The sequence below is a fragment of the Protopterus annectens genome, chromosome 4.part0 (genome assembly GCF_019279795.1).
Source record: "Protopterus annectens isolate FY-2018-M chromosome 4.part0, PAN1.0, whole genome shotgun sequence".
Taxonomy (NCBI): Eukaryota; Metazoa; Chordata; order Ceratodontiformes; family Protopteridae; genus Protopterus; species Protopterus annectens.
Genome location: NC_056733.1, coordinates 1,149,249,357 through 1,149,274,533, shown reverse-complemented (window position 1 = coordinate 1,149,274,533; position 25,177 = coordinate 1,149,249,357). Strand labels below are relative to the sequence as shown.

The 25,177-nt window shown below is 42.7% G+C and overlaps 1 protein-coding gene across 1 annotated transcript in view; it reads right to left on the bottom strand.

Moving 5' to 3' along the window:
* The window catches only part of CREBRF (CREB3 regulatory factor), a 504,903-nt gene that overhangs the window by 202,754 nt on the left and 276,972 nt on the right, over positions 1 to 25,177 (bottom strand). Inside the window, exon 5 of the mRNA XM_044069872.1 lies at positions 10,318 to 10,512. Within this exon, the coding sequence (XP_043925807.1) occupies positions 10,318 to 10,512 (195 nt within the window). The remainder of the gene's footprint in view (positions 1 to 10,317; positions 10,513 to 25,177) is intronic.

Here is a 25,177-nt window from a genome sequence, read left to right as displayed (position 1 = left end):
CTCTTAAGCAAAACCCCTTTCAAAGGCATTTTGACATGAGAATGCCTTGAAAGAGGAGAATCCATGGGAAGACGTGCTATAATGTCCAATAAATTAATCTTGATGGAGGAGTAAGAAAGGTCATTGGAAAGCAACTCATACATATTGTAAAACCAGAGAACAACTAGCCCTGAATGGGTGCTTGTTATGCTGTTGGCACCAGCTAGAAAAACCTTTCCATTTGCAAATATAGAATTTTATACTAGCAGGCTTTATTGCCTCTAAGTACTGCTGCATATCCTCAGTAAACAGGTGCCTAAAGGGAATCAAGACCCAATCATCCAGACAAGTCAGCTGACATTGACTGGGGTTAGGGTGTATCAAACATCCCTGACACTGTGTAATTAGATCCAATCTGTAAAGATGCTTGTGGAAATTGCACTGGCCACTTCCAAAAGAAAGGAAAACCACTGTTGCCTGGGCCAGAAAAGGAGTCACCACAATGATCTTGAGGGATTCCTTTTGAATCTTCAGAACTACCCAGGGTATCAGTGGGCAGGATTGAAAAAAACATGCAGCAACATTCCTGTCCAAGGAAAAAAAGACATCCGTCTTCCAGGCCTCCTTGCATGGGGTCCTAGAGCAGAATACTTCTAATTATTCAGAGGAGGCAAATGGGTCTACCAGAGGAACCCCCACAAATGGATCAAATCTCGGACCCCTTGACCTGGTTTTCATATGCGAGATTCTGCCTATCCTGCTAAGCTTCTCTGCTGCACAATACTGCTTTGACAGAATAAAGGGATGCCTGTAGAGTGTGAAGCTATATCCCAAGCTAACATGGCTAGCCTGCAAAAGGGGTACAACCTGCCCCCCCCCCCCCGTTGATATACCGCATGACCATGGTATTGTCTGAATCAACCTGAAGTCATGGGGACCAAAGATGATTCAGAGTTAAGTGCCTTCATCAGGCCAAGCATCTCTTTTATATTATATGCTTGTGTCTGTTCTAGGTGTCCCACATACCTTGTACGATTATCCAACCTGAAACTGCTCCCCAAACAAAGTCAATGGCATCTGTGATAATGGACTATTTTGGAACAGAAAGAAAGGGAAGATCCAAAGTTAAGGATATTTATTGTTGCCACCAAGTAATTTCTCTTCTGAGAAACCCCAGCACTGGGATTTGAAAAGACAAAGGATGTTCATGCTAGGACTAAAAAGACTTCAGATACACTCGCTCTCTTTCACAGTGTCTTGCCAGGGTTATCATGAGAATCTCAGATGCCATGAGACCCAAAATCCTGAGGTATTCCCCTTGTAGTGACAGAAGTCTGAGTGGAAAACCTTAGCAATAGTACTAGGAATAAATCTACTTTTACCTGTGGAAGAAAAGCTATTTGAACTGAGGTGTCTAGCTAACACCCCAGGAACACAACCTATGTAAAGGAGTCAAAAAGAACTTTTGAATGCTGTCTTTGAATCCCAGCTTGTGTAAGAGATCTCTCACCCAAGTGAGGCATTCCTGAGACTTTGAAATACTCTGCAAAGATAGGCAAGTTGTCTCAATATGGAAAAATGTGGTTAGCCTGTAGACTGCAATGAGCTATACCTGGAGTTAGACACTTTATGAACACTCTTGATGCAGTGGATAGCCCAAAGAGTAAGGTAGAGAACTGATAATGGTATCCAGACATACCAAACCTTAACAACCTGACGTCTGGATGAAAAGGAAAGTGACTGGGAACAGAGAACTGCTTCTATCATTTCCTAGAACAATGATGAGGGCCAGAAAAAAACACAGCCTGGTCATGTGGATAAAGAATAACCCCTAGGCAAGGAGGAATTCTTTCTTACTGCCATCTGTAACCTTGATGAATGATCTTCATAACCCATGTGTCTGAAACTATCTTTGCCAAATGTGCAACTTCAGACTTATTTTAAAGGGAAAAGGGACTGCCAGAATGGGAGGCGGGAACAAGGTCATACAAACAGTCACACTGACTTGCTTACCATCTTTTTATTGGGGTGGGGGATGAATTATTTTTGGAACACTCTTGTCATTTTCCCAAAACTGGATGAGGTTTAGAGAATACCTTATAAAATCTGAAAGGTTGGCAGAAAAAAAAACACTTTAAAAATGCTTAACCAGCCTCCAAAAGTAAAATGCACACAATTTCTCCGCAGATAAAAAGGTCATCAAAAACTTTAAATAACTTTTAAACTAACAAGAAAAGAAAGAGCATTCTCATTTAAAAGTGCAATACAGTCTCGCTGCAGTCCATCAAAACACAAACTTTTAGCTTTCATTTTTATAATGGAAGGTTTCATCCCTTATCTGCCCACCAAAGAAAGCACAAGCCACACAGGAGCACACTCTTCAGTGGCAGGATAACATTGAAGGGCTTATTACCCAAACCTGTCTTAAGTCAGCTCAGCCAACGTTTTGGGTACATGGAAGGTATCATGAACCTTTGGAAGCTGGACATCTGTTTTATCCTCAGCAGGATACAGCCCATTTAGCTTTTGCTACTGCAGCTGCAATCAATATAAAGATCACCCCTATCATCCTCCCTTATAAAACTGAAAATTAGACATGCAAGGAATTCCATTTAAACGTAAGAATTTTTTTTCAAGAAAACAATGTCAAAACTCGCAATTTAAATTAAAAAATATGTTTAAATATAATTACATTACTTCATTCACCTCTTTATACAACATGAAGGGAAAAAATAAAGTTTTTCTGTCAAAAAGGATCCAAAATAATGCAAACAGCAGCCAAAATTTACTTGAGCTTACTGAGTTCAATGTAATGGCAGAATTTGACAAAAAGAGACCCATTACAGAAAGTCTGTCAAGCATCCACAAAACACCATAAAACACTTAGAATGGGTAATAAACCGATGAGAAACTAGCACTCAGCTCACCAAACATTATCCCTTCACCTTTAAAGTACTACAAAGATGCTCTTTTTTCTTCATAGCACAAGAAATATGAACAAAGCCAAGATTAGGTGGGGATAGAGAACCACAATCAGGGACAGGTTTTAATTGTTTGTTATACATTTGGAAAGTTGCTAAGAGTAACAGCTTCAGTACTAGCTGTGAAGACTGGTAGAGAATGGTGAAGGCTGCTAGCCTAGCCAGATAATTCTGTCATTTGTAAATTTAAATGTAAAATACAGGCTTGTTTCTTAAATGAAGGAAAATACTGTAAAATGTTGAACTTCAAGATTGTAGCAACATTGCCATCTGCTGTAAGGAAAACTAAGTCAAGCATTTCAAATCTTTCTTTTGAAGTTAAAATTATTTCAAATCTATCCTTTGATCTGGAAAGCTCAGAGTCAGCCTGTCTGGGCTAGCACATTCTTTCTATTGTTCTACCTTGAGGAATAATTACTAGAGTGTACATGTGAAATGTCTTTTATTGTTGTAGCTTCCTGAGTAGGTGTTAGCTTGCTAAATAATGTAGCCTGTTGGCCTGGGAACCCCAGGCTAAGTGTCAAAATGATGTAATCTGGGAGGGCCCAGCAGAAATGTTGTTAGTGATTTTAAAAACTATTGCTCAGAGAGAGACTGTAAGCATTTTGATCTTGGACATTCAACTCATCAGCACTGCCTTATACTCTCTTTATGTAAGTAGTATGTTAGAACTGTGTTTTCTCCTAGAAGTAGCCAGGAATTATAAAGATTAGACTAAGGGTTTTTCTGTTGTCAGAACTGTACTACTGAATTATTTTAAGTTTCTGTGTGATCTCTGAACTCCTGAATAGCACTCTGGTGTAGTAGTATTGTCTTGTGCTTTTAGTATTTATTATTAAATATTTTTAAACCCTTTTCAACTGTGGTTGGTTTATGGAGAGATAGTTAAGCTCTAGAGTACACTGCATATTCATAGAATTTATTGTACAAGCAACTCTAATGAGCCTTAAGACTGTTTAGTCACACTTACCAATTGGATAATAATATTGCACAGTAATAACTGGACACCCTTTTAAGGGCCTTTGGGTAGATGATAATTATTAGCTGGTGGTGGCAGGAATTACTACCGTACAGTCTGGGTATAGGGGGCACAGCTGGAAAATCTGTGTCAGCCTTTCCCAGGAGTGTCTGAGAAGTCGTATAAATACTTATCTCAAAGTGTTTGTGTGTCAGCTGCTTGGGCAGGGACACGAAGCACTGGTTGGACAGAGAGGGTATTTGGTGGTTAGCTTGCCAGCTAGGCAGAGATCTGGACTGTATAGCTATGCCACTGGGGAGTCTTATTGGGGACCTGGAGAGCAAAGGAGCAACCTGCCCGTGATCTCTGTGTGCTCTTAAGGGAAATTTCACTTTACTGTGTGCATTTGTTATCCTTTCCTCATATATGAGATGCCGTTCTCTGGTGTTAGTAGTGAGGATTGAGGCTCCTTGATTGCTGGGCCAGGGCACGGGTGTCACGCTAGCATTCATTTAATGAAGAATATGAAGTCTGAAACTCAATGTTTGTTATTATTTACAAACTGCAACCCCATTGAAAAGGAGACAAATAACTGTATTTTCTAAAGGCCTTGGTACAGTCCAGATAAAATCTCAGTTGCCTATACATATCCAAACAATAATGAAGACATTCGCCTTTGATGGAGAAATGGGGAAAATCAGAGAGAGATGTACAGAACTGTTTCTCAGAAACCACTTTAGGCAAAAACAAAGGGTTTGTACAAAGACACAACCTGCCTCTGTAGAGCACCAACTAAGGAGAAGAATCAAGATCTTGAAACTCTCCTCACTGAAGTAACAGTCACCAAAAACAAGGTCCAAGACAACAGTTTCAACTCAAAGTAGCTGAAGGTTCAACTGGAGGCCCTGCAAAACAAACAGCAAATCTCAGGTAGGAACCAGATTTCAAACTGGGTCACAGTGCAGAAAGATACCTTTGAAAAATGACTTAAAATCTGCACCTTAATGGTTGAAAAACTAGAACCTGACTGAAACAACTCAAGAAAATCCAAAACGGATTCTAAAAGAATGGAGTCCACGAGACTCCACCCAAATCACAAATGTCTCCATTTACCGGAATACACTTTTTAGTAGACTGTTTTTGAGAAGACAACAAGATGTGAACTACAGCCTGTGAAAGCCTGGGATTTCTGGCCATCAAGCAAACTGGAGAAACCATGCAGTTAAACTTGAGGGACTAAAGACTGGGGTTGGTCCAGACCCACTGGATAAGAAATGAGATCTGGAATGGAACCAATACCCAAGGGGGTTACTTCAGAAAAGGATGAACATAGCGGAACCACACCTGATTAGGTCAAAAAGGTGCTATGAGGATCACAGTTGCTCTTCAGTGCGTTACCTTCTGAAGCAATTTTATAATCAAAGGGACTGGGTACAAGCATAAAACAGCCCTTGGGTGCAGGCATAAAACAGCCCTTGGGGCCAAGCAACCATCAAAGCACACCTGGGCAACTATCCCGGAGTGGGAATTAAGGAGCAACAGTTGCTGCATTTGGTGTTGGATGAGGAGGCGAACAGACTGCAACACAAAAAAAAACAGAGTGCCCCCATGCTGAAAACTCCAAGCTGCAACTCTCGTATTTAGGGACCACTCGTGAGGCAGCAGAATGTTCCTGCTGAGACTATCAGGCAGAATGTTAAGACTTCTCCAGGATGTGCGGTGCAACCAGAAACTGCAGAGAAGAAATTGCCCTTGTCAAACTCTCATGGCATCCTAACAAAGATATGAACATGTTCCCCCTGCTTATTGAGATACCAGACAATGGACATGCTGTCTATATCGCAATCACACTTCTGTGAAGGGCATCCTGAAAAGCTTACAATGTAAGGAGGACGGCCCTCATCTCCAGAATATTGGTGTGGATGTTGGTCTCTGCAGAAGACAAAAGCCCTTGAACCATCCTCCCTTAGAAATGCCCCACCTTTGCCCCAGAAGGGAGGTATTCCTGGTGATCATAGCCAAGGGAGATGGAAGAATAAACGGTCTCCTGTTGGTCACTAAAGTAGACTGAAAAAAACAATGAATTTGGTGGTGACACGCCTTTGTGAATTGTATTGGAAAATCCAGTGGGTGGGTCAGGAAATACCACAGTACAACCTGAATTCATTGCACAGCACTCATAAAATGTCTGGCTAGAGGAACCAACAATATAAATGCTGCCACATGACCTAAGAGTTTGAAAACTGCATGAACTGGAGGCTTTGGGGTCACGAACACTGACAAGGCCTGGGCATGAAGGTTGATCACATCAGAGCTTGGAAACCTGGAAATTTGACTGGACTATATCCAAGTGACAACCTATGAATTCTAATACCTGAGCAGGCTGTAGGCTTGACTAAAATTGACTGTAAGGCCTAAGTGGCTGAATAGCTGGAGCATGCTATTCCTGGCTGTGATCAACAATGCTCTTGTGGAGGCAGTAAAGAGCCAAACGGCCAGGTAAGGGAAGACCTGGAATCCCCTACAGCCACAGCCTGGCTGCAACCATTGCCAAGCACTTGGTAAACACCCAGGGGGGGCTGTGGTGTGACCAATGAACCCGAACTGGTAGTGATTGGCTACCAGCCGGAAGCACAGAAGCCTCCCAGAGTGCCTGTCTATCTTTATACAATGGTAGGCATCTTTCAGGTACCATAAACAATCTGAAATAGACCTGTGATCTTTGCTGGTCTTGTGGGACCTCTTGGATGACTGTTTGCAAGCAGCTTGTAAATCTCTTCACTGCAGCTTGCAGTCTCTGATGGGGGGGCTGCCAGGAAAAAGCCCCATGGAAACTCCAATTTTGTGGGTCACCCTTGCCTCCCACAGGTGGTGTTCATTATGATCACCCCCCCAACCATCAGGAGTTACCCTATGAAAGAGCATCAGAGAAGACTGATATGGTGCTCTGAAAAAGAGACATTTGCCACCTTTCTGACTCCTTGAAAAGGTTCATTGAGATGTGATGAAATGCACTCCTTCAGTGGACAGCATCTTCCCGTCGTTCTCGCTCCTTGTTTGAGTATTTAACTTTTGTCCCACACAAGGAGGTCCCAAGGAGAACATTTATGAAGGAAGTTTTGAAGCATAATCACAGCCAAGCATGGCAAGGCATGGCAATGCCAGAGCCAGCTATTCATGCCACTCCATTTGCTGCATTAGAAATACGCCTCATAGGGATATTGGCATTAGACAGCAGAGCAGACAACGGAGTCCGCAGTGGCTTCTGAATCGCCAGAGACTGCTGCATCTTAATGCTCCTTGACACTTCACCAGGTCACAGAGTCTGGTAAAGTGCCCTTAAGGCAAATATAGCTGAGGCATAGGAGTGCTTCCCAAAACGATCCAAAGCCTGAGGCACCCTATTTGGGGAATGGACTGAAGAACTCTCTTCAGAGATCTCCTTGGTGGCAGCCGCCACCACAGTGGCACTGAAGGCCCAACCCAGATTCCAGTGTGGCTGATCCTGGTGACATGGTGCAAGAATCTTATCAAGCTTCTTGGGAATGGGCTCCACGGTATCGGGTTCCTTCCACACCCTCCAGCATACTAGATCTGCACATTTGCAGGGGGAACCACCCAAGGTGTGGATGGGACCACACCAAAGGCCTCCAAAAATACCAATGCCTCCAGAGAGGGGTCTTCAGAGGTCCATTCTCTGCACCGGGGAAGCAGCTCCATAAGATTGCCAAATAAGGCATCATCCTGTGGACATTTAGGGCCCCCCTCGCTTCCTTGAGGTCGGTATCCTCTGTGAAGGACTCCTCCAGGGAGTCAAGGTTTTCCCTCTTTCCACCTCCTGTTCCCTGAAACCTCCCACTCAAGTGATGGCAGGGCAGAGAGGGAACAGGCTGGAAGCTCCACTAGGAGAGCAAGATAGACACCCAGCCGGCGCAGGCTGCCATGGAGCAGACTGATGACTGGTCACATGCCCAGATATGAAAGGGGATGGGACATCAGCCAGGAACACCTGATCCATTCTACTTGGAGGAGAACATCGTTCCCAGAGGCCAGCTTCTGCCTTGGCCTTTGACATTGTAGAAATGGAGGATCCCAGTATCCGAAGGTACCACTGAAACACCTGACTCACAGGGAGAAACACCTATCCCAAATGTTGAGACTGGAGTCAAACTGTGAAAAAGCTAAAGCTCCAAGTGGTAGAGACAAACCCAAAGCAGGGCCAATCATCCCAGACCAGGAAACTCCCACTTTAACACCATGGCTCTAAAGTCCAGGTGGTCCCAAAGTAGTCAGACTTGACGAGACCAAAGAACGAGTCAGAGCTGAAGATGGCCAAATTATTACATCCAACTTGAGAGGTGGGAACACAGCCAGGCCCAAAGACCCTGGATCCAAAGGGGCTGAGGAGGGAAACTAGAGAGTCTCAGCCAAAGGTAAAGAAACTGGACCTGGACCCAAAGGGATAAGGCCTAATTACATCAGTCTCTGCAAAAAGGAGCTCATCAGCTGCCCCAAGTCAGAAGCTTTAATGCTGTCCACCAACCTCAATGACTGGATGGATGAAGCCACCTACGGGGGCTTGGAGGGCCATTTTAAAGTTGACAAACCAGTCTGCCAGCTCTAAGCTAGGGAGACTCAGAAAAGGGGTAGGGAAGGAGACGACTCTGGCAACATTTCTGGTGGGATAGGTGGAGAAAAAGGGAAAGCTGTCACACCTGAAGCAGTCTCTAAGCAAGAGGAGACTAGAAAGGCTCAGAGGTGGCCAGCACAGAGGGAAATAGTGTCTGAAGTCACAGCCAATATCAGCACCAAAGCAGCCAGTAGACCAGAAAGTTGTGGGACCTTCAGATCTGACAAGCTCGAGGAAGAAGGCCCAGGGATGGAATCAGAGGTCCTTTTTCAATCCCCCTTGGATGATCTGGAGTCATGTGAACAATGCCTCTTGGACCAGACCTTTGGAGCTGAGGGAGAGGCAGAAGGTGGTGAAGGGCCAGAGGGAAAAAGGTCCTTGAGGACCAACTTGGCCGATGCTCACTGATCACTCTGGATCCAAAATCCAAATAATGCATGCCAAAGCCAAGTGAGATGCTCCCAAACAGACACAGTGATCATGTGCATTCTGTGAGGGCAACTTGTGGCCGCTGGCAATACATTTCTTAAAGCCTTTTTCCATTAGTCTTAAAACACAAAAATTGGTGAAAAGAAAAACCACAAAAGCACACACTTACTAAGACAACTACCCTTCACTATTAAGCACTATACCAGGCTGCACACTACAACAAAGATCTCAAAAGGCAGGAAACCTATCTAAAGAATGAAACCCAACACTAAGAAAGAGTAAAGGAATGCAAAATACAGAACTAAACAAGCAATGCAATAAGCCTTTCGATATGCCTAAGAGGAACAGGAGTGAGCTGCTAACAGGAATGGTAGCGAACTAGATCTGAGAAGTAGGGTCAGGAGAGTGTGTTTCGGGGTAAAGGAGGTGGAACCTAGCGAGTTCGAAGTCTGAAGGAATTGGCCAGTGCTGGATCCGATAACCCATAGGATGAAGCCAGGCAGCAGACATCACTGAATCTTAAGTTTACCACCCACATGACAGGTCTAAGGAAGCAGGCCTCAAACTACCTTAAAAAAAAATCACCAAGTTCCATAGTGATCCACTTTTTACATATGCAACTCAAGTTTAAGCATGAAAATGGCTATCTAATGTGGTACCCTAAGGCAAAAATCTTCAGCCATTTCACTAAAGGAATTACAACCAAAAAAAAAATTAATATCCTTTACATCTTAACTTTTACTATGAGACACACCTTAAAATTGTTCACTCTACCATATAAGCATCTTAGAGGACACCATAATTGGGTCCTCAAGGTTTCTGAGGCATTTTTGCAGACATGTCAATGGTACAAATTAGCAAGTATATATGGAAAATTAAATAAACCTCAGGCATAAAAGTGTACATTAATTTAGTTCTCAGAGTCCTATTCAACCAGAACAATTTTCCTAAAAAACAGGACTGGACAAGTTTTATGGTGAAAAGAAAATTTATGATTCTAATTTCATCAGTCTTACGGGGACTGATCCCAAGCCGTTAAGTCTTATGTTGACATTGATGTTGTACAGAATGCTCAAAAATCGGTTGGTAATTTCAAGGAGTGCATGCATGTTATAACACAGTTTTAAGACCTCTTAAAGGTAAAGCAAGACAGACACTGAAAAAAATTAAAATTCACCCTCTAGGAGAGGCACTGAGTAAACTTCCATTTAAATACAACCAAGTAATTATTGATCTACAAAATACTTTAGATACTGCATACAATAATTCCAGCTTGAACATAAAATGGTCTAAAAAACAATGGGATATGAAATGTAATGGGAAGACGCAAACTCCCTTACCATGGTGAAGCCCATGCTTTTGATATAAATTACTAGGCAATGTTTCCCGATCCCATTCTGAGGGTTTCAGCATTTTCTCTTGGTGTGAAGGTGCTAGCTGTTCACTGTACTCCCAGAAGTACCTCTTCTTGCCACGCTTTCTTGTAGATACTTCAGTCATTTCTTTGATATCATCAATGGAATCATTTTCGCAACCTAAAACAAAGATATTTAACACTATATTTTACTCAAAATGCAATGTACACAAAATCTTCAGCACTTAATACTTTACCAAGAGAAGCTACTTGTATTCAGCATAATGCTGGACCTGTGAAGTAACGCTCTGAATCCAAGACTAGTAACCTCACTGCCAAGGTCCACTAAGCCAACTGAATTCTCCAAACTGGTAGACTTGACCTCTTGTATGCAACAGCTCTTCAGGAACCCTACAAGTAAGATAACCTATTGCTATGTTGACAGAGATCCACTAAAAAGTGAGGGAAAAGGCCAGAGACAATTAGGGGAAAAGGTGGAAATGAGACATGCAGCATCATAATCCTTTCACAGCTCCAGCATCATGATGAGCGCATGGTAAACAAAGGTTATGGATACTCATTATAATAATGAAGCTGAGATTCCAGCTCCAAATGCAAGACAGGACTGATGCCACATGCACTAGGGCTATTCAGCACAGAAATCTTCCAGACTGCCAAAACATTACTTACAACTCCCATAACACACAGACTTAACAAAAAGCTCCAGGTTCCCAACACAATTGTGCTATATGTTAATCATCACTCTCGTCTGCAGTTGAAACATCTGGGAAGATTCTCAGAGCTCAGGGACCACTGAGAGGCCCTGAGAGAGCTTTGTAGAAACTTTGCCTATACTTTGGCCACTGAAAAAACTACCCGGATTCTAAAAGCAAAACCTAGACGATAATGTTTTGGGAAGACATTGACAACTACGTAGCTGCTTCCAGGATGATGGTGTTAACTCATCAGAGAATAGGGGTGTTACTTATCAGTGGCCTTCGCGGAATGGGTTTTCTCATGGCTCAAGGACAGTTTTATTGTGCAAAAAGTAACAGCAAATGCAATCTGGTGGCTATTTGAATAAGGTTTGCTCTTTCAGAGGCTTTCCTTCCTTGCTTCTGGCAAAGGAGGCAAACTGATCTGGTTTTCTCATCTGTTTAAGTTCTGTCCAAGTATAATTGCAGGTACCTATGTGTATCCAGGAAGTGTAAAATCCTACCTCCTCACCCACTACTTGTTCTGTCTAACTGGAGAAAAACAGGGAAGTGAACAGCCCGAGTCAGGGAGAATTCTGTTACCATCTTTAGGCACAAAAGTGGGATCAGTGTGCAAGGTGGACCTGTCCTCTTTGAAATTCAAACAAACAAAAAAAAATGTTCCTTGCATATAAGGACTTGCAGGTCTGAAGTCCTCCTAGCAAAGGACCACAACTAAATCAGCCTTCCAAGAGAGACATCTGAGGTAGTGTGGAAACAGTTGAAAAACATTGATAAAGTGAGCTTTTTCAACATGTAATATAGTTCCTATGGTAATCCTTTTTTTGCATGCTCACCAGTACTGCACCTCCTAAGAAAATAACTTGCAACTGTGAGTACAATGGGGCACCCAGCGATAAGCAAGCAAAGATGGCTAATGCAGGTACTTTCCAGGTAGGCATAGTGCAGTCTGGAATTATACAGATCTAACAGCTTAATAAGCAAGGGCACTTGTGCTGTGTTCTGGTTTTGGACTCTCTTGCGGCATTAGAGGGAATCTTTTCCATTTAGCTAGGTAAGATCGACTTGTGTTAGGTTTCCAAGTCATTCCAAATCCCATAATCAAGTACCAGAATAATAAAAAAGGTAAAACTAAAGAACACAGACAATTGCTGTCTTCCTTTAAAATTATTTTTGCAAAGGTATTGGGAGGCGGCACACCCCACTGTGTAAAAAGTGAATACTTATATACTGATCTCTGACCTAGCATATGCAAATCTCACTTCAGTTTTGCTCTCCCAGGGCTCGTACTTACAAGTCTCAGAATTTAAAAAAAAAAAAAAAAAAGTTACCTCTCAGGTTAGAGTGCAGTAGAGAGCCCTTGTTTTACCTCAGAGTCCTGCAATCAAAGCAGCTAATCAGTTCTGCCCTTCCCCACAAAGCAGCTAATCAGTTCTGCCCTTCCCCTCATTCAGGAGAAAGGAAAACAATGGCTACTTAAACGACAAGGGCATTCAGTGTTTAACGAACTAAAGCAAGGTCTTTCGGCTTTTCCCGGGTAGGGGTCGCCACAGCGGAACACTGGTCCGCTTATGATTGGCAGTAGATTTTTACAGTGCCGAGGTGCAGCCCGATGCCCAACCTTCAACAAAGGCACACCCATTCATGCATGCACCTACCTGCACGTCTTTCAACATCACTCGACCGCTGGGAGGACATACAGACTCCACACAGAAGGTGCTCCAGCCGAGAAATGAACCGGAGAACCTCTTGCTGTGAGGCGACAATGTTAACCACTGCGGCCCAGTGTTTAACTAACTATAGCTAGGAAATCCCTGCTTTAGTTCACCAAAGCTCATTGCTATAGCTCTTGTTCTGAAACTTTAACAAGGAGCTCTGTACAACAGTTTTCAAAATGAAAAGCTTTTGATTTTTTTTGGGGGGGGGCGGGTATAAATTGCTCTTTCCGACATGCACCACAGCTGAAGTTTGTTGAGCTGAGCTTGCTTTGGTGAGGTTGGAGAAGGGTGGCAAATATGAGACTGCCGAGGGTGTGCGACAACCTAGCTACAGTTTTGGTCGTGTGAAGCATTTAACAGGACTCACAGCTGCTGCACAAATATCATTCACAGATGTATTCTTGAAGTTGAGAGAGACGCACAGCTACTGCTCTAGGGGAATAAACATTTAACTGTAAAAATACTATCAAAAGAGGCACCTATTTATGTACACACACATGCCCGCACACACAAGCATGCGCACATGAGCGCCCATGCACACACCTCTGCTACAGTACTGTGAAAATTATAGGCAGATAGGATGGGCAAGGATGTACCATTCTTTTACCAATGCACAGAGCTCATAATCTGGGAGATATTTCATATAAAGTAACAGTCAGCAGAAAGCTCTCCAAGGACAAATAACAGGAAATAGGTGCATATGGTTCTTTGCCGGTTCAAAAGGAGGAAGCCTCAACTTGTTCTGCTTGCCACACTTCACATTAAATAGCAACCAATTTAATAAACTAGCCTAAGCCTTACTGTATGTTTTAGAATACCTGTATCACTTGTTTTAGATGTACACGGATGCTTTCAGGTAGCTTATACAAGTCTTTTAAATAGAATTATATGTACAATGATTTTACAGTGACCCTGTAAAACTTTAATCTCTGTACAGGTACAACTGTCATTATCACTGTTACAGGTACAACTGTCATTATCACTGTTACAGGTACAACTGTCATTATCACTGTTACTGTTCAAGGCCCTTCAAACAACTGTAAACATTTCTGCACTCATTTTTGAATCAACAGCATGTTGTCTTGCTCTAAAAACAGCCTGGGCTGTGGCTGAAAAGGGTCTGCTTACCAGACCTCCTAAAAGCTTCATGTACATAAATAAGTTGCTTCCTCCACAGGAGGATGCAAGGGGAAAAGTACCTCTAGGCAAGAGTTGGGGAATTTGCAGTAAAGCAAGAGACCGATAACTGGCCCCTTGATGGATTTTTTTTTGAGTAGAAGTCAGGATTTAGACTATGCTATTTGGGTGCATATGGTTCCGGACTACCAGCAGAAGAGGAGTAACCATTCAGTTAATCAGAGGATGACACGTCCAGATGAAGTTCACTTGACAATTTTCAGAGGAGTTCAGACAGGTTTCAGACACCGTGGTTTCTCCAAAAGACGAGGCCGAAACAGTGAATGAAAACCGTTGGGCCCCTAAATGGCTATGAAAATGACCGCGGCCTACACTACTTGGCTTTCTGACTGAACTTTGGAATAAAGGGAAATGGGGAATGCACAAAGATGTCCGGGGATGCCATTCTTGCAGGAGTGCACCTCTGGTACATTTTATGGTAGGAAGGAGCAGAGGAAGATTTGCTGCATTTAGTACTGGTTAGTGATGAAAAAGCCACAGCAAGGCCTTCCCCAATGTTAGGAAATTTTCCATCACTGACCGACTGAAAGACCACTCATGAGCCACACTAAGCATCAGCTGAGCTGGTCCACCAAAGAAGCATCTTCCCTGAAATTTGTTTGCCATAAGAAAGGGGTTCACTTACATGGCCCATTCAGACACCCTCAATGCCTTCCAATATAGAGGGAATGAGAGTTCTTTCCTCCCTGCTATTCTGTCCACAGACTGTGGCAACACTGTAGGAAAAGCAATCCTGAACAGTATGTAGAGAATTGCCCTCCTCTCCAAGATGCTGACATGCAGGCTGGCACCTACTTATGACCATGTACCTTGGACTGCTTTGTCCTTGGTAATGACCTTCTCACTCCAGTGCAGAGGCACTTCTTGTAACTAATAAAAAAATGTGGGGACTAGGAAGGGACTGTCCACAGTGAGGTATGGGGTTGGCAGTCAACAGTTCAAGTGCTGCTTGCATGCTATGGCAATCCTTCTCAAACAATTTACTGGGTTTGATTATTAGCACACACTGAACCCTCAGGGTCAACTACAACATTCCAAGTGGAAACAAGCATGGAGCCATACAAATGGTTGCCATCAGGAGCTCCAGAGCCCTGAACATATGGTAGTGGGCAATGATTCATTCTGAGTAATGAGGAGCACTGCTTCATGAGGAGGGAAGATCCCGTCTGCTGGAAGAAAATCCCAGCAGGACACAAGTGAAGACAGCATCCAGAAATTAACTGCATTGCATGGGCTCCATATTTGACTTCTTAGTGCTCACTATTTTTCCCCACAGACCAGAACAGACTAAGCAGAGACACCTTCACAAATTCCAGACTATGAGCATTTTCCACCATTGCCACAAGCACAAAACCCAACTGATCTAAATAGTCATTTTCGGAACAACACTGGCACTAAGTTCCAAGGCAAAAAAAAGAGGTTGCAATGATTGGGGACACTATAAAAATCAGGGAGGACACTAAGGGGGAAAAAAAAAAAAATGCGATGGAACTGAAAGGTGCGACTTTTTGAGCGACTCTTTAGTACTGAATTTGTCAAACTGTGGTGCCTCTGATATGGTGTTGTCTGTATTAAATTTAGGACAGAAGTTTATCCCTAAAGTGTTACCTATGTTACATATATTAAAGAGTGAAATGTTTCAATTAAGTAGGAAGTTGCATCCGACTGACTTCTTTAATAGTTGAGCAATTACACCAGGAATATGTAAAAAAAAAAAAAAAAAAAATGAACCAAAGAACAATGGTTGGCCTTTTTAGCATTTTGTAAAGATAGGAGATTGGTGGTGAAGCAGTCGGACAAAGGGAATCAAATTGTAATTTTGTATCGTGCTCAATATTTTGATGCGTGTTATCCCCATCTTAATAATGAAGAAGTACATGAGAAATGGGACATAACCAAGTATTGAGTATTAATGAATATCAAAACTTGCTGAAAAAAGGTTTACGGTTGGGTTTATTTCATGGCTAGTGATTTAGAAAAAAAAGTTTAGTGTTGAAAATAGTAATATAGCAGTATTTTACTGCTTACCAAAAAAAAAACAAAGGTATTCAAAATTTGAGCGGAAGACCAATTGTTTCAGCAGAGAAGTATTTTTTGAAAAACATTTGCATTTCCTTGCATGAATCTTTAAAAAAAAACGTTATGAATATTCCATCTTACATTAGGGATAGTCAAGATAAAATTAAAGGGCTAACACGGAAAAGTACAATGCACTGGCTTTGCATGGATGTGAAAAGCCTATATACAAATACAAAACATACTGTAGGAATACAAGCTTTGTTTTATTTTTTAGGTGATTCACCTTTGTCTCATTTCTTAATTGAATCGGTTTCTTTTTAAAAAATAATTTTGTGTTTAATGGGGAAGTTTTTCACCAATTGCAAGGCACAGCGATAGGGGAAACTTTTGCCTCCATGTATGCTAACCTGGCAATGGCCAAGTTTGAAATGGACTACATATATTCACATACTTTTTATAAATTGTAGGTAGTTACATACTTCAAATTTATAGACAACTATTTGTTTATGTGATGGGAAGGAAATAGATGCCCAGTCATTTGTAAATGATTTCCAGTCTAATAATATGTGCCTCCAATTTGGAGGAATACAGTTGGGTTCCCACGTGAACTTCTTGTATACCTTAAGGGTTTTGTAACCAGTATCCATAGAAGACTTGATCAAATGAATTTATTTTTGTATGGCAATAGTAGTCACCCTCAACATCTGATTTCTGTACAACCATATAATGAATTTCTAAGAATAAATAAGTTATGTAGTGCAGATGGTAACTGGCAAGGAGACACTAGAAGGCTGAAAATATGTATCAGCAGAGGTTAAGACAGAAATGTAGTAACAGGCAAATAAGATAATGGAAATGAAATATAAAAATATAAATAGTAGTGGTAATACTGGGACTTTGATGATGGAAAAAATCAGGCACAAGGGGGAATAACTGTAAGAACAAAAAGTAAAAAAAAGAAGTTTATTTTGTAACTACCTTTAATGTGCTAACTGAACAAGTAATTAGAAAAGTACGACAATTTTGGCCCATGGTACTGAGGAATAAATTACCCAATTATGTCAATATTTCTTAGAAGAGAGCTGGAAACTTGTCTGACATGATTGTACATAATCATTTTCCACCACCAGATGTCAGTATAAGAATAATATTGCTAGTAAACAGAGGAACTATGCCTTGTAATAGATGTTCTATTTATTTATTTATTTTTCAATAATAAATCTTTATTCTTTTCCAATTGTAATACAATACTACAACATATGTACATTATATACATGAATGCTTCCAACAGTTACATAAGATCATTATACATTAAGATAAAATTCTAAAAAGGTATTAAAAAAAGAAAAAGAAAAAAAAAGATCTAGTGTCAATATAAGGTTTATCTAGATGTTCTATTTATAAGCAGACAGTTCATTTCTTTCCATATATAAATGAAACCAGGTTTGTGACAAATGGTAACTATTCATGCAACACAGAAGGGATCATTTATGTCCTGAAATGTACTTGTAATTTATTTTATATTGGGGAGACATGTAGAAGTTTTAAAGTTCATTTTTCAAGAACACATCAGAGATATAAAAAAATAAAAGATTGGACAGCCCTTTGGGTAATCATTTTGTATGTCGTTATATCATGCTAACCCTGATGAATTAAAGGGTTGCATTCTTGAAAAGGTAGGGGTATGTTTGGGAGAGTGCACATGTATAAAAGAAAAACTTAAGGAAACACTTTTTATTTTGAAATACAATACTTTGGAGCCTTTTGGGCTCAGTAAAGAACACAGTTGAAGTATTATTTAATTAAAGCTACTGGATAATTGTTTGTTACAGGTGATTACAGTGTATTTAAGGAATGATCAAAATGTGTTTTCTTTTACTCTTGGCTTTTTCAGACGAAGCACTAAGGATTTTATTAAATCTGTGCTACTTTTTGGATCTGTGGCCTTTCCTGTCGTTATTTTAACATTCTTTTGCTTTGAAATAGTTTTTTCCTGTCATTTTATCTGAGGAGGGAAACTAGTATCTCAGCATTGTTGAAGGTGTGTGTGTGTGTGGGGGGGGGGGGGGGCACAACCTTTGCTGCCTTTCTGTTCAGTCTACATATGCTGCACCCTGGTTGGGTGATTTCCTCATCTTTGATGCCTGGCTTCAGCCAAGTTTCAGAGATGGCTGGATGTCAGGAGCATGGGTATTTAACCATGCATGAAGGTCAGTTTTGTGACTGATTCTTCTGATGTTAGCATCGAATAGTGTAGACCAATTTGTGGACTTGGTATAAATATATGTGGGTGTTCTCCACCCTCTCACCTGTATATTAAGCCCACGGTAGGGTGAACATCCCCACACAGCTGTATTTTTTTAAGGGACAGGGGACAGGGCACAGGAAAAAGTGGTTTATGATTTATTCTGATTCTGGAGTGAGAGTTCTGTCACGGATAGTAGAAGGCTACAAGAACTAGGCATTTACAGAAGTCTATATAGGAGCAATTACAGAGGTTTGGTGATATACAGGGGTTGTTGGCAGTGATAATGTTGGGCAGTAATAGAAAATCAGTGGAGGGAAGGTGGATATGGTATGAGGAGGGCTATGTAAGTATGGTGGATATGAAAACAAGCATTAAATGCTGTATGGGAAAGGTCATGTGTGCCGCATGAGGTAGGGAAGGATTGTTGGGGAGCTGAATAAGGATAAGGGAATGGGACTGTCGATGAAATAAGGTGCAGGGAAATAGGACTGGGGTAATTTAAATGATTAGATGTGCTGGAAAGAGAAAGGTATAGTGGTGGGCTTACTTTGTAGGAAGACGTCTACAGCACTGGAGTAAGGAATATAGGAGAGGAAGGATTTGATAGCTGTGTGGGGAGGATGGAGTAAGTTATCATAGGTTGGTACTAGGCTATCGGTCCTAGGGCCTGTACATGCCTAGCCATAACAATTCCCTGGCTATTTCTTCTCACAATATTTACTTCCCTGGACCCCTAACAGGGAAAATGCTGTGCTACCACCATGCATTTCACTGTCAAGTCTTAATACCTGGACTCTGTGCACCACAGTCAGAGCAATATACCACTATGCCAAATCAAGCCATCACTGGGGGCATGGGGTCAATTAGTAAATATAACTGAGGAAAGATATTAAGACTGCTTGCAGACTGATGGTTTAGGAGTTGTGGGTGCATTATTGTAACTGGGGTATGTCTTACATGTGTCCGTCTATAGTTATGTGCATGCCTTTAAGAAGGCTGGGAAATGTAACTTCTGAGTGGAGAATAGGCCCTATAAATGTAAAGGCAAGGGGGTGGTTGGGGGATTGGGGGTGAGAGAGGACAAAAGTGGGCAACAGCTTCCACACCAGCAGGAAGTAATCAATGTGGGACTGCTCAGTGTGAAGACAGCTACGAGTTATTGCAATACTGCAAAAATAGCTGCTATACAAGCTACTCTGGGCATACAGAAAAGACTAGTCTTACGGTCTCTTTATGGACTGTCTAAAGGTCCTTGTACATAAAAGGTTTGACATGGAGCTCAGACATTACCAGTTGTAGTGTCTACCTCAGAAAACTTAAGAAAGGAATTTCAAACATATAGATACAACGGAATTAAAGGGAGGCAGTTTTCAGCTTCTGAATGACACAATTTGGGTCACAAGTTGGTGGTGCCAATCACCTATGTGGAGTTAGTTGTAGTACTACTTTTAAACAGTGTTTCAACATGTACTGGGTTCAGCCTGGGTGGCTGTGTGGTGAGGCATGCCATTATGCTAGATGGGTTACCCTGATTATGGGGCAAGAAAGAATCTTCAAGAACATTTCTGCTAGATACTGCATGTCTCATCTGCTGTCATTTGCATGCATCCCACAGGTCTCACTACAGGAGGTGGAAGGTACTACACAGCAACTCTAGCTTGGCTGGGTTTTTCTTTGCAGATTTTAAACTGGAGTTGATGAGGTACTGGAGGTAGTATATAAAGAGAATGGGATTTATCCCCCTCCCGATGGATATCAGAATTTACAGAATTTTTTTTTTTAATTTACTAAGTGGCAGTACTTTTTTCCTCAGTAGGCAGTGTTCAACAAATCAATACTATCAAACAGACTCAAACTGCTTCCAACCTAACTTGACAGGAGCTCTCCAACAGTAAATGGGTTGCAGTGGTAGAAGGATGTATGGAACAACCAGGTCATCTTGTACGGACCTCTGTATTCAGTGGGAATTAGCACAGGGAGAGTAAAATCGGAACTAACCAAATGAGAATAAGGGACTACATTTTTACAGTCATAACAGAAGCTTTAGAAGGAATTCTCTCATGATTCAAATTCTCACCTCGACACGGTTTATGCTCTGTAGCATTCTCCCTTCTACAAAACAAAGAAAAGGTGTATGAGAAGGGTCCTCCTTTTAAGGTTTCGGGATTTCAGCTGTTAACACATTCTGCATGATTTTATACCTGTATGACATTCCAATTTTGAAGAAGCTGTAATAAGCCTGGAAAGATTAAAGTAGCAGAGTATCCCACTCGTGAAACTGCATTAGACCAACAAGTCTGTGAACGTGGAAGGCTGCACCCCATTCTACATCCCAGTTACAACTTCAGGTCACTGCTGCACATTATAAAAGGAAATCTTCCTTGCACTGGACCAGTCACATTCTTGGCAAACTAACCCAAAAGGCAGCTCTGCTTAGCTGGTTATCAGAGTTCACAGACATGGGATATCTTGTTGTGTTGTCTCCTTCAAAAGCTCCAATAGTACTCACTTAAATGGAGTGGTTTACACAGACCGAATTAATTCTGAGTGGAGTTCAGAAAGAACAGTGTAACCAACTACTGTGGATCGGTTCGGACACTGGCAAAGAACGGAAAATGGGTTAACTGTAGAAGACATGTAGAAAACTGCTGACATTGTGTGTGTGTGGCCTTGGCATAATGTGAAGACACTGAGAAGAAAATTAACTTGGACATTGTTGGGGGATGTTAGAAGAGCCCTGACATGTCATCAAGGTAGAACAGTCAATTAGAGGACACAGAAAATGATAGTTGTGAATTTCTCTGACAGAAATATGACATCTTGGCCTTAAAACAGACAACAGTCCTAATGGACATGAACGATTTCTGTGGAAAGTACAGTTGTATACACTTACCATAAATGTAGATGTTAGAGTGTATTCACTGTTGCAGTCATCACTAGTGGGGTTATCCCTGTTGGGTAGCCCTCGGCCGGCCCGAATACCAGAGTAAAGAATTTCCCTCCTGCATCAGCTGTCTGAGTGCAGAGACTGACGTCAGGTCATCGGGGCTATAAAGGGAGCCAGCCAACATCATTACATCAGTTTTTCTTGCCCCCAACAGTTAAGAGCCCCAAAGAAGAAGTAAGCAAAGGGGGAAGGTGGGAGAGAAAGAGGACTGCAACAGTGAATACACTCTAACATCTACATTTATGGCAAGTGCACACAACTGTCCTATGTTCTTCATGTTTCACTGTTGCAGTCATCACTAGAGGGAGGATTCCCAAAGCTAAGACAAAAGGGTGGAGGAAGAAATATAGGAATAAAAGGAAGCAGCCTATTAAAGGTATGCTAGCATGTCCTACAGGACTGCAGAAGCAAAGGCTGCTCTAGTCTTGGAGAATGTCGCCAGTTGGTAGTGCTTGGTGAATGTGTGGATGGATGTCCAGGTGGCAGCTTCCAAGATTTCCTTAGTAGAGACACCTCTCAGGAAAGCAGTGGTAGTGGAGGCTGCTCTAGTGGAATGAGATCTGATAACAATTAGGAGAACTCTTTCCATGAAAGTAGCAGAAGTGGATGCAATGAGAGATCCATTTAGAAATGGTCTGCTTAAAATGGACCTCCCCTCTGCCACAGGAGCGACAGAAACCAGAAGCTGGTCGGATTTCCTGATTGCTTTGATCCTATCCAGGTAATATCTCAATTGTCTGTGTACGTCAAGGGTATACAAAATTCTTTCCCCTTTATTTTGGGGGTTGGGGAAGAAGGTAAGGAGATGGATGGCCTGGTTGAGGGTACTCTCCGAGACTACCTTAGGCATAAAGAAGGGGTTGGTCCTACGAGAGACCCTGTTCAGCATGGAAAATAATGAAGGGTGAAATGGCCTTAAGGGCCTGGAGTTCAGAAACTCTCCTGGCTGAGGTAACGGCCAGTAATAAGGCAGTTTTCCAAGAGAAGTACTTCAGGTCAGCTGCAGCAGTTGGCTCAAAGGAAGGTAAGGTTAATTTTTCCAAAAACAAATTTAGATCCCATGCTAGAGCAGGTGATCTTCTAGGTGGTCTAATGTGTGCCACCCCCCCAAAGAACATTTTTAGCAAATGTTGGGAGAAGAGAGGTGGGTGCGACTGTACAAAGGCAGAAATAACACAGGCATGTATCTTGGAGGAGTAAGACAACCCCTGATCTAGGAGCTCTGCCAGGTAGTCCAGAATCCGAGAGAGGCAGGAGCGCTGCTGACAACCTTGCTGTGGCACCAGACTGTAAACCTTTCCCATTTGGATGCTGGGTTTTCTAGCCTCCTTGATAATGTTTAAAACCTGCCTGCTGAAGGCTGTGAAGTCGTCAGCCTTTGGAGAATCAGCCATGCAGACAGATTGAGGGCAAGAAGGTTTGGGTGCAGTAATCCCTATCTCCTGATTTAGGAGGGTTTCTGAGAGGGGCAAGTGCATGGGGGCTATTTGGTCAGGCTGAGGAGCAAAGGGTACCTGTGCTGCTTGGGCCAGTCTAGGGTGATGATTGCCTTTGGCCCTTCCTTGCTGATCTTGAGGAGTACCCCGGGGACTACAGGCAAGAGGGGGGGGGGTGTACACAAACAGGTTTCTCCACTGGAAGGATAGGGCATCCACCCTCCATGCTTCTGGATGGAACACCCTCAAGCAGAAATTGGTTAGTTGGCGTTTTTCTGGGGTTGCAAATAGGTCTATGTCTGGGGGTCCCCCAGTTTTGTGTGATGTTGAGGAATGTCCCCCTGTGCAGCTGCCACTCATGGGGGTCCAGGAGGCCTCTGCTTAATTGATCTGCCAGGGTGTTTTGCTTCCCTGGGATATATTGAGCTATCAAGTGCAGTCCCAGGATTGCGGTAGACTGCCAGATTTGCATTGCTAGATGACATATGGGGTAAGACCGAGTTCCCCCTTGTTTGTTGATGTACCACATTACTGCTGTATTGTCTGTTCTGATTAGGAGCACTCTTGGTCTCAGGTGTTCTTTGAAGGCTAGAATTGCCCGGTGTACCACCACCATCTCCTTTAGGTTATGTATGTCCTGGACATCCTGTTCCCAAATGCCCCAAGTGCATATATTCCATTGGTGTGCCACACAGGCTGATATGCATGTCCTGGACCTCCTGTTCCCAAATGCCCCAAGTGCACATATTCCCTTGGTGTGCCACCCAGGCTGAGGCGTCTGTAGTGATGGTCTGGCCCTGAGGGGGAATGATAAAGGGTAGACCCTTGTTTAGGGTACACACCTTTGCCCACCACAAGAGCCTCTTCTTTACGCAAGGAATTAAGGGCAGCTGGTGCTCTAGTGACTGAGTGTTGGCACCAAAGGTTCCTGAGGTACCACTGCATTTCCCTCATGTGCAGTCTAGCTAAGGGTACCAGAAGAATGCAGGAAGCCATGTACCCCAGCGCTTGCAGGAATTTCCTTGCAGTGAGGTGGGTCCTGTGGACCAGCTGACTGAAGCAGGAATGTAAGAACCTCTGCTTCTCTTGAGGAAGAGAGGCCGTTTGAGTAGTTCTGTCCAGAGGAGCTCCCAGGAAGGTTAACCTCCTTGTGGCCAAGAGTGGAGACTTGGCCTGGTTGATAGTGAATCCCAGGGAGGCTAGGAGGGCTTGAACAAAGGCGAGGTCGTGTCTGCCTGAATGAGGCAGTTGCCCAGACAGGGGTAAATCTGAATGCCTCTCTGTCTGCAAAAGACAATGACAGGAGCCAAGCACTTGGTAAAGACTCCGGGAGCAGTGGTTAAGCCAAAGGGGAGTGCACAGAACTGAAAGTGTTGTGAGACTGCCCTGAATTGCAGGAAACTCCTGTAGGACTTCTTATGGGAATATGGAGATAGGCATATTTCATATCTAGGGTCACAAGCCAAGCTTGTGGCATCAACATGGGTAAGGCATATTTCATATCTAGGGTCACAAGCCAAGCTTGTGGCATCAACATGGGTAAGACTTTGTGTAAAGTCAACATGGGTAAGACTTCGTGTAAAGTCAACATTTTGAATTTGGGAACCAGAAGGGACAGATTCAGAGTGGATAGGTCTAAAATAGGGCATCAGGTGCCCTCCTTTCTAGGAACTAGGAACAGTCTTGAGTAAAATCCTTTTCTGGCCTGTTCCTTTAGTACAGGTTCCACAGCGCCTTGAGCATAACGTTTTTGTATTTGCCAGATGGCTTCTGCTATCTGGTTTTCTGGTAAGTCCGGGTAGCCTGAATGCCTGGGGATTTCCTTGCTACCTGCTAGTAATAATTTTTTTTTAGGACCCATAGATCTGAGGTGATGGCCTACCAATTCTCGAGGAAAAGGGAAAGTCTTCCTCCTAGTCTCTCTGGGGGTAGGCAGAGCAGAGTCATTGAGTCTTTGGAGAAGGGAGGTTGCTTCGAACTCCCCTGCCTAGGGGTAGCAGTAGTTCATTGTCTGGATCTCTGTAAGGCTGGGACTGGTGTCTGGCAGGTCTGTCCCTGCATGGTTTTCTCTGGGCGGGTTTTGTTTGCGTAGGAAAGGACCAATGCTTAGTGAGTAAATTCCTGCTGAACCTGGGAGGCTGGACCTGCAAGAAATCCTTCACAGGCTGCACAGACTTGGCCTCATCTTCCATTTTCTTGATAACCTCTTCAGCTTTGGGGCCAAAAAGCCGGTCCTTATCCAGGGGGGCGTCTGACAATTTGGACTTAACCTGGTCAGGTAAAGGCTGTTCCCTTAACTAGGCATGCCTTCTGATCACTGAGCCAGTAAATGCGGCCCTGCTGTAAGCCTCCAGGGCATCAAAACCACAATGCAGGGAATGTTTGGCTACTTGGGAGCGGGACATTATAAGATCAGTTAGTTCCCTGGTAGTGCTGCTGTCTGACAGGGTAGAAATTTTCTGTTTAAGTAATTCCAGAACATTCTGCTGGTACTTCAGCACATGAAATTGGCAATTTAATTTAAATTTTATTTTTTGCCTAATCTATCCAAGGCCCTGCTCTCTC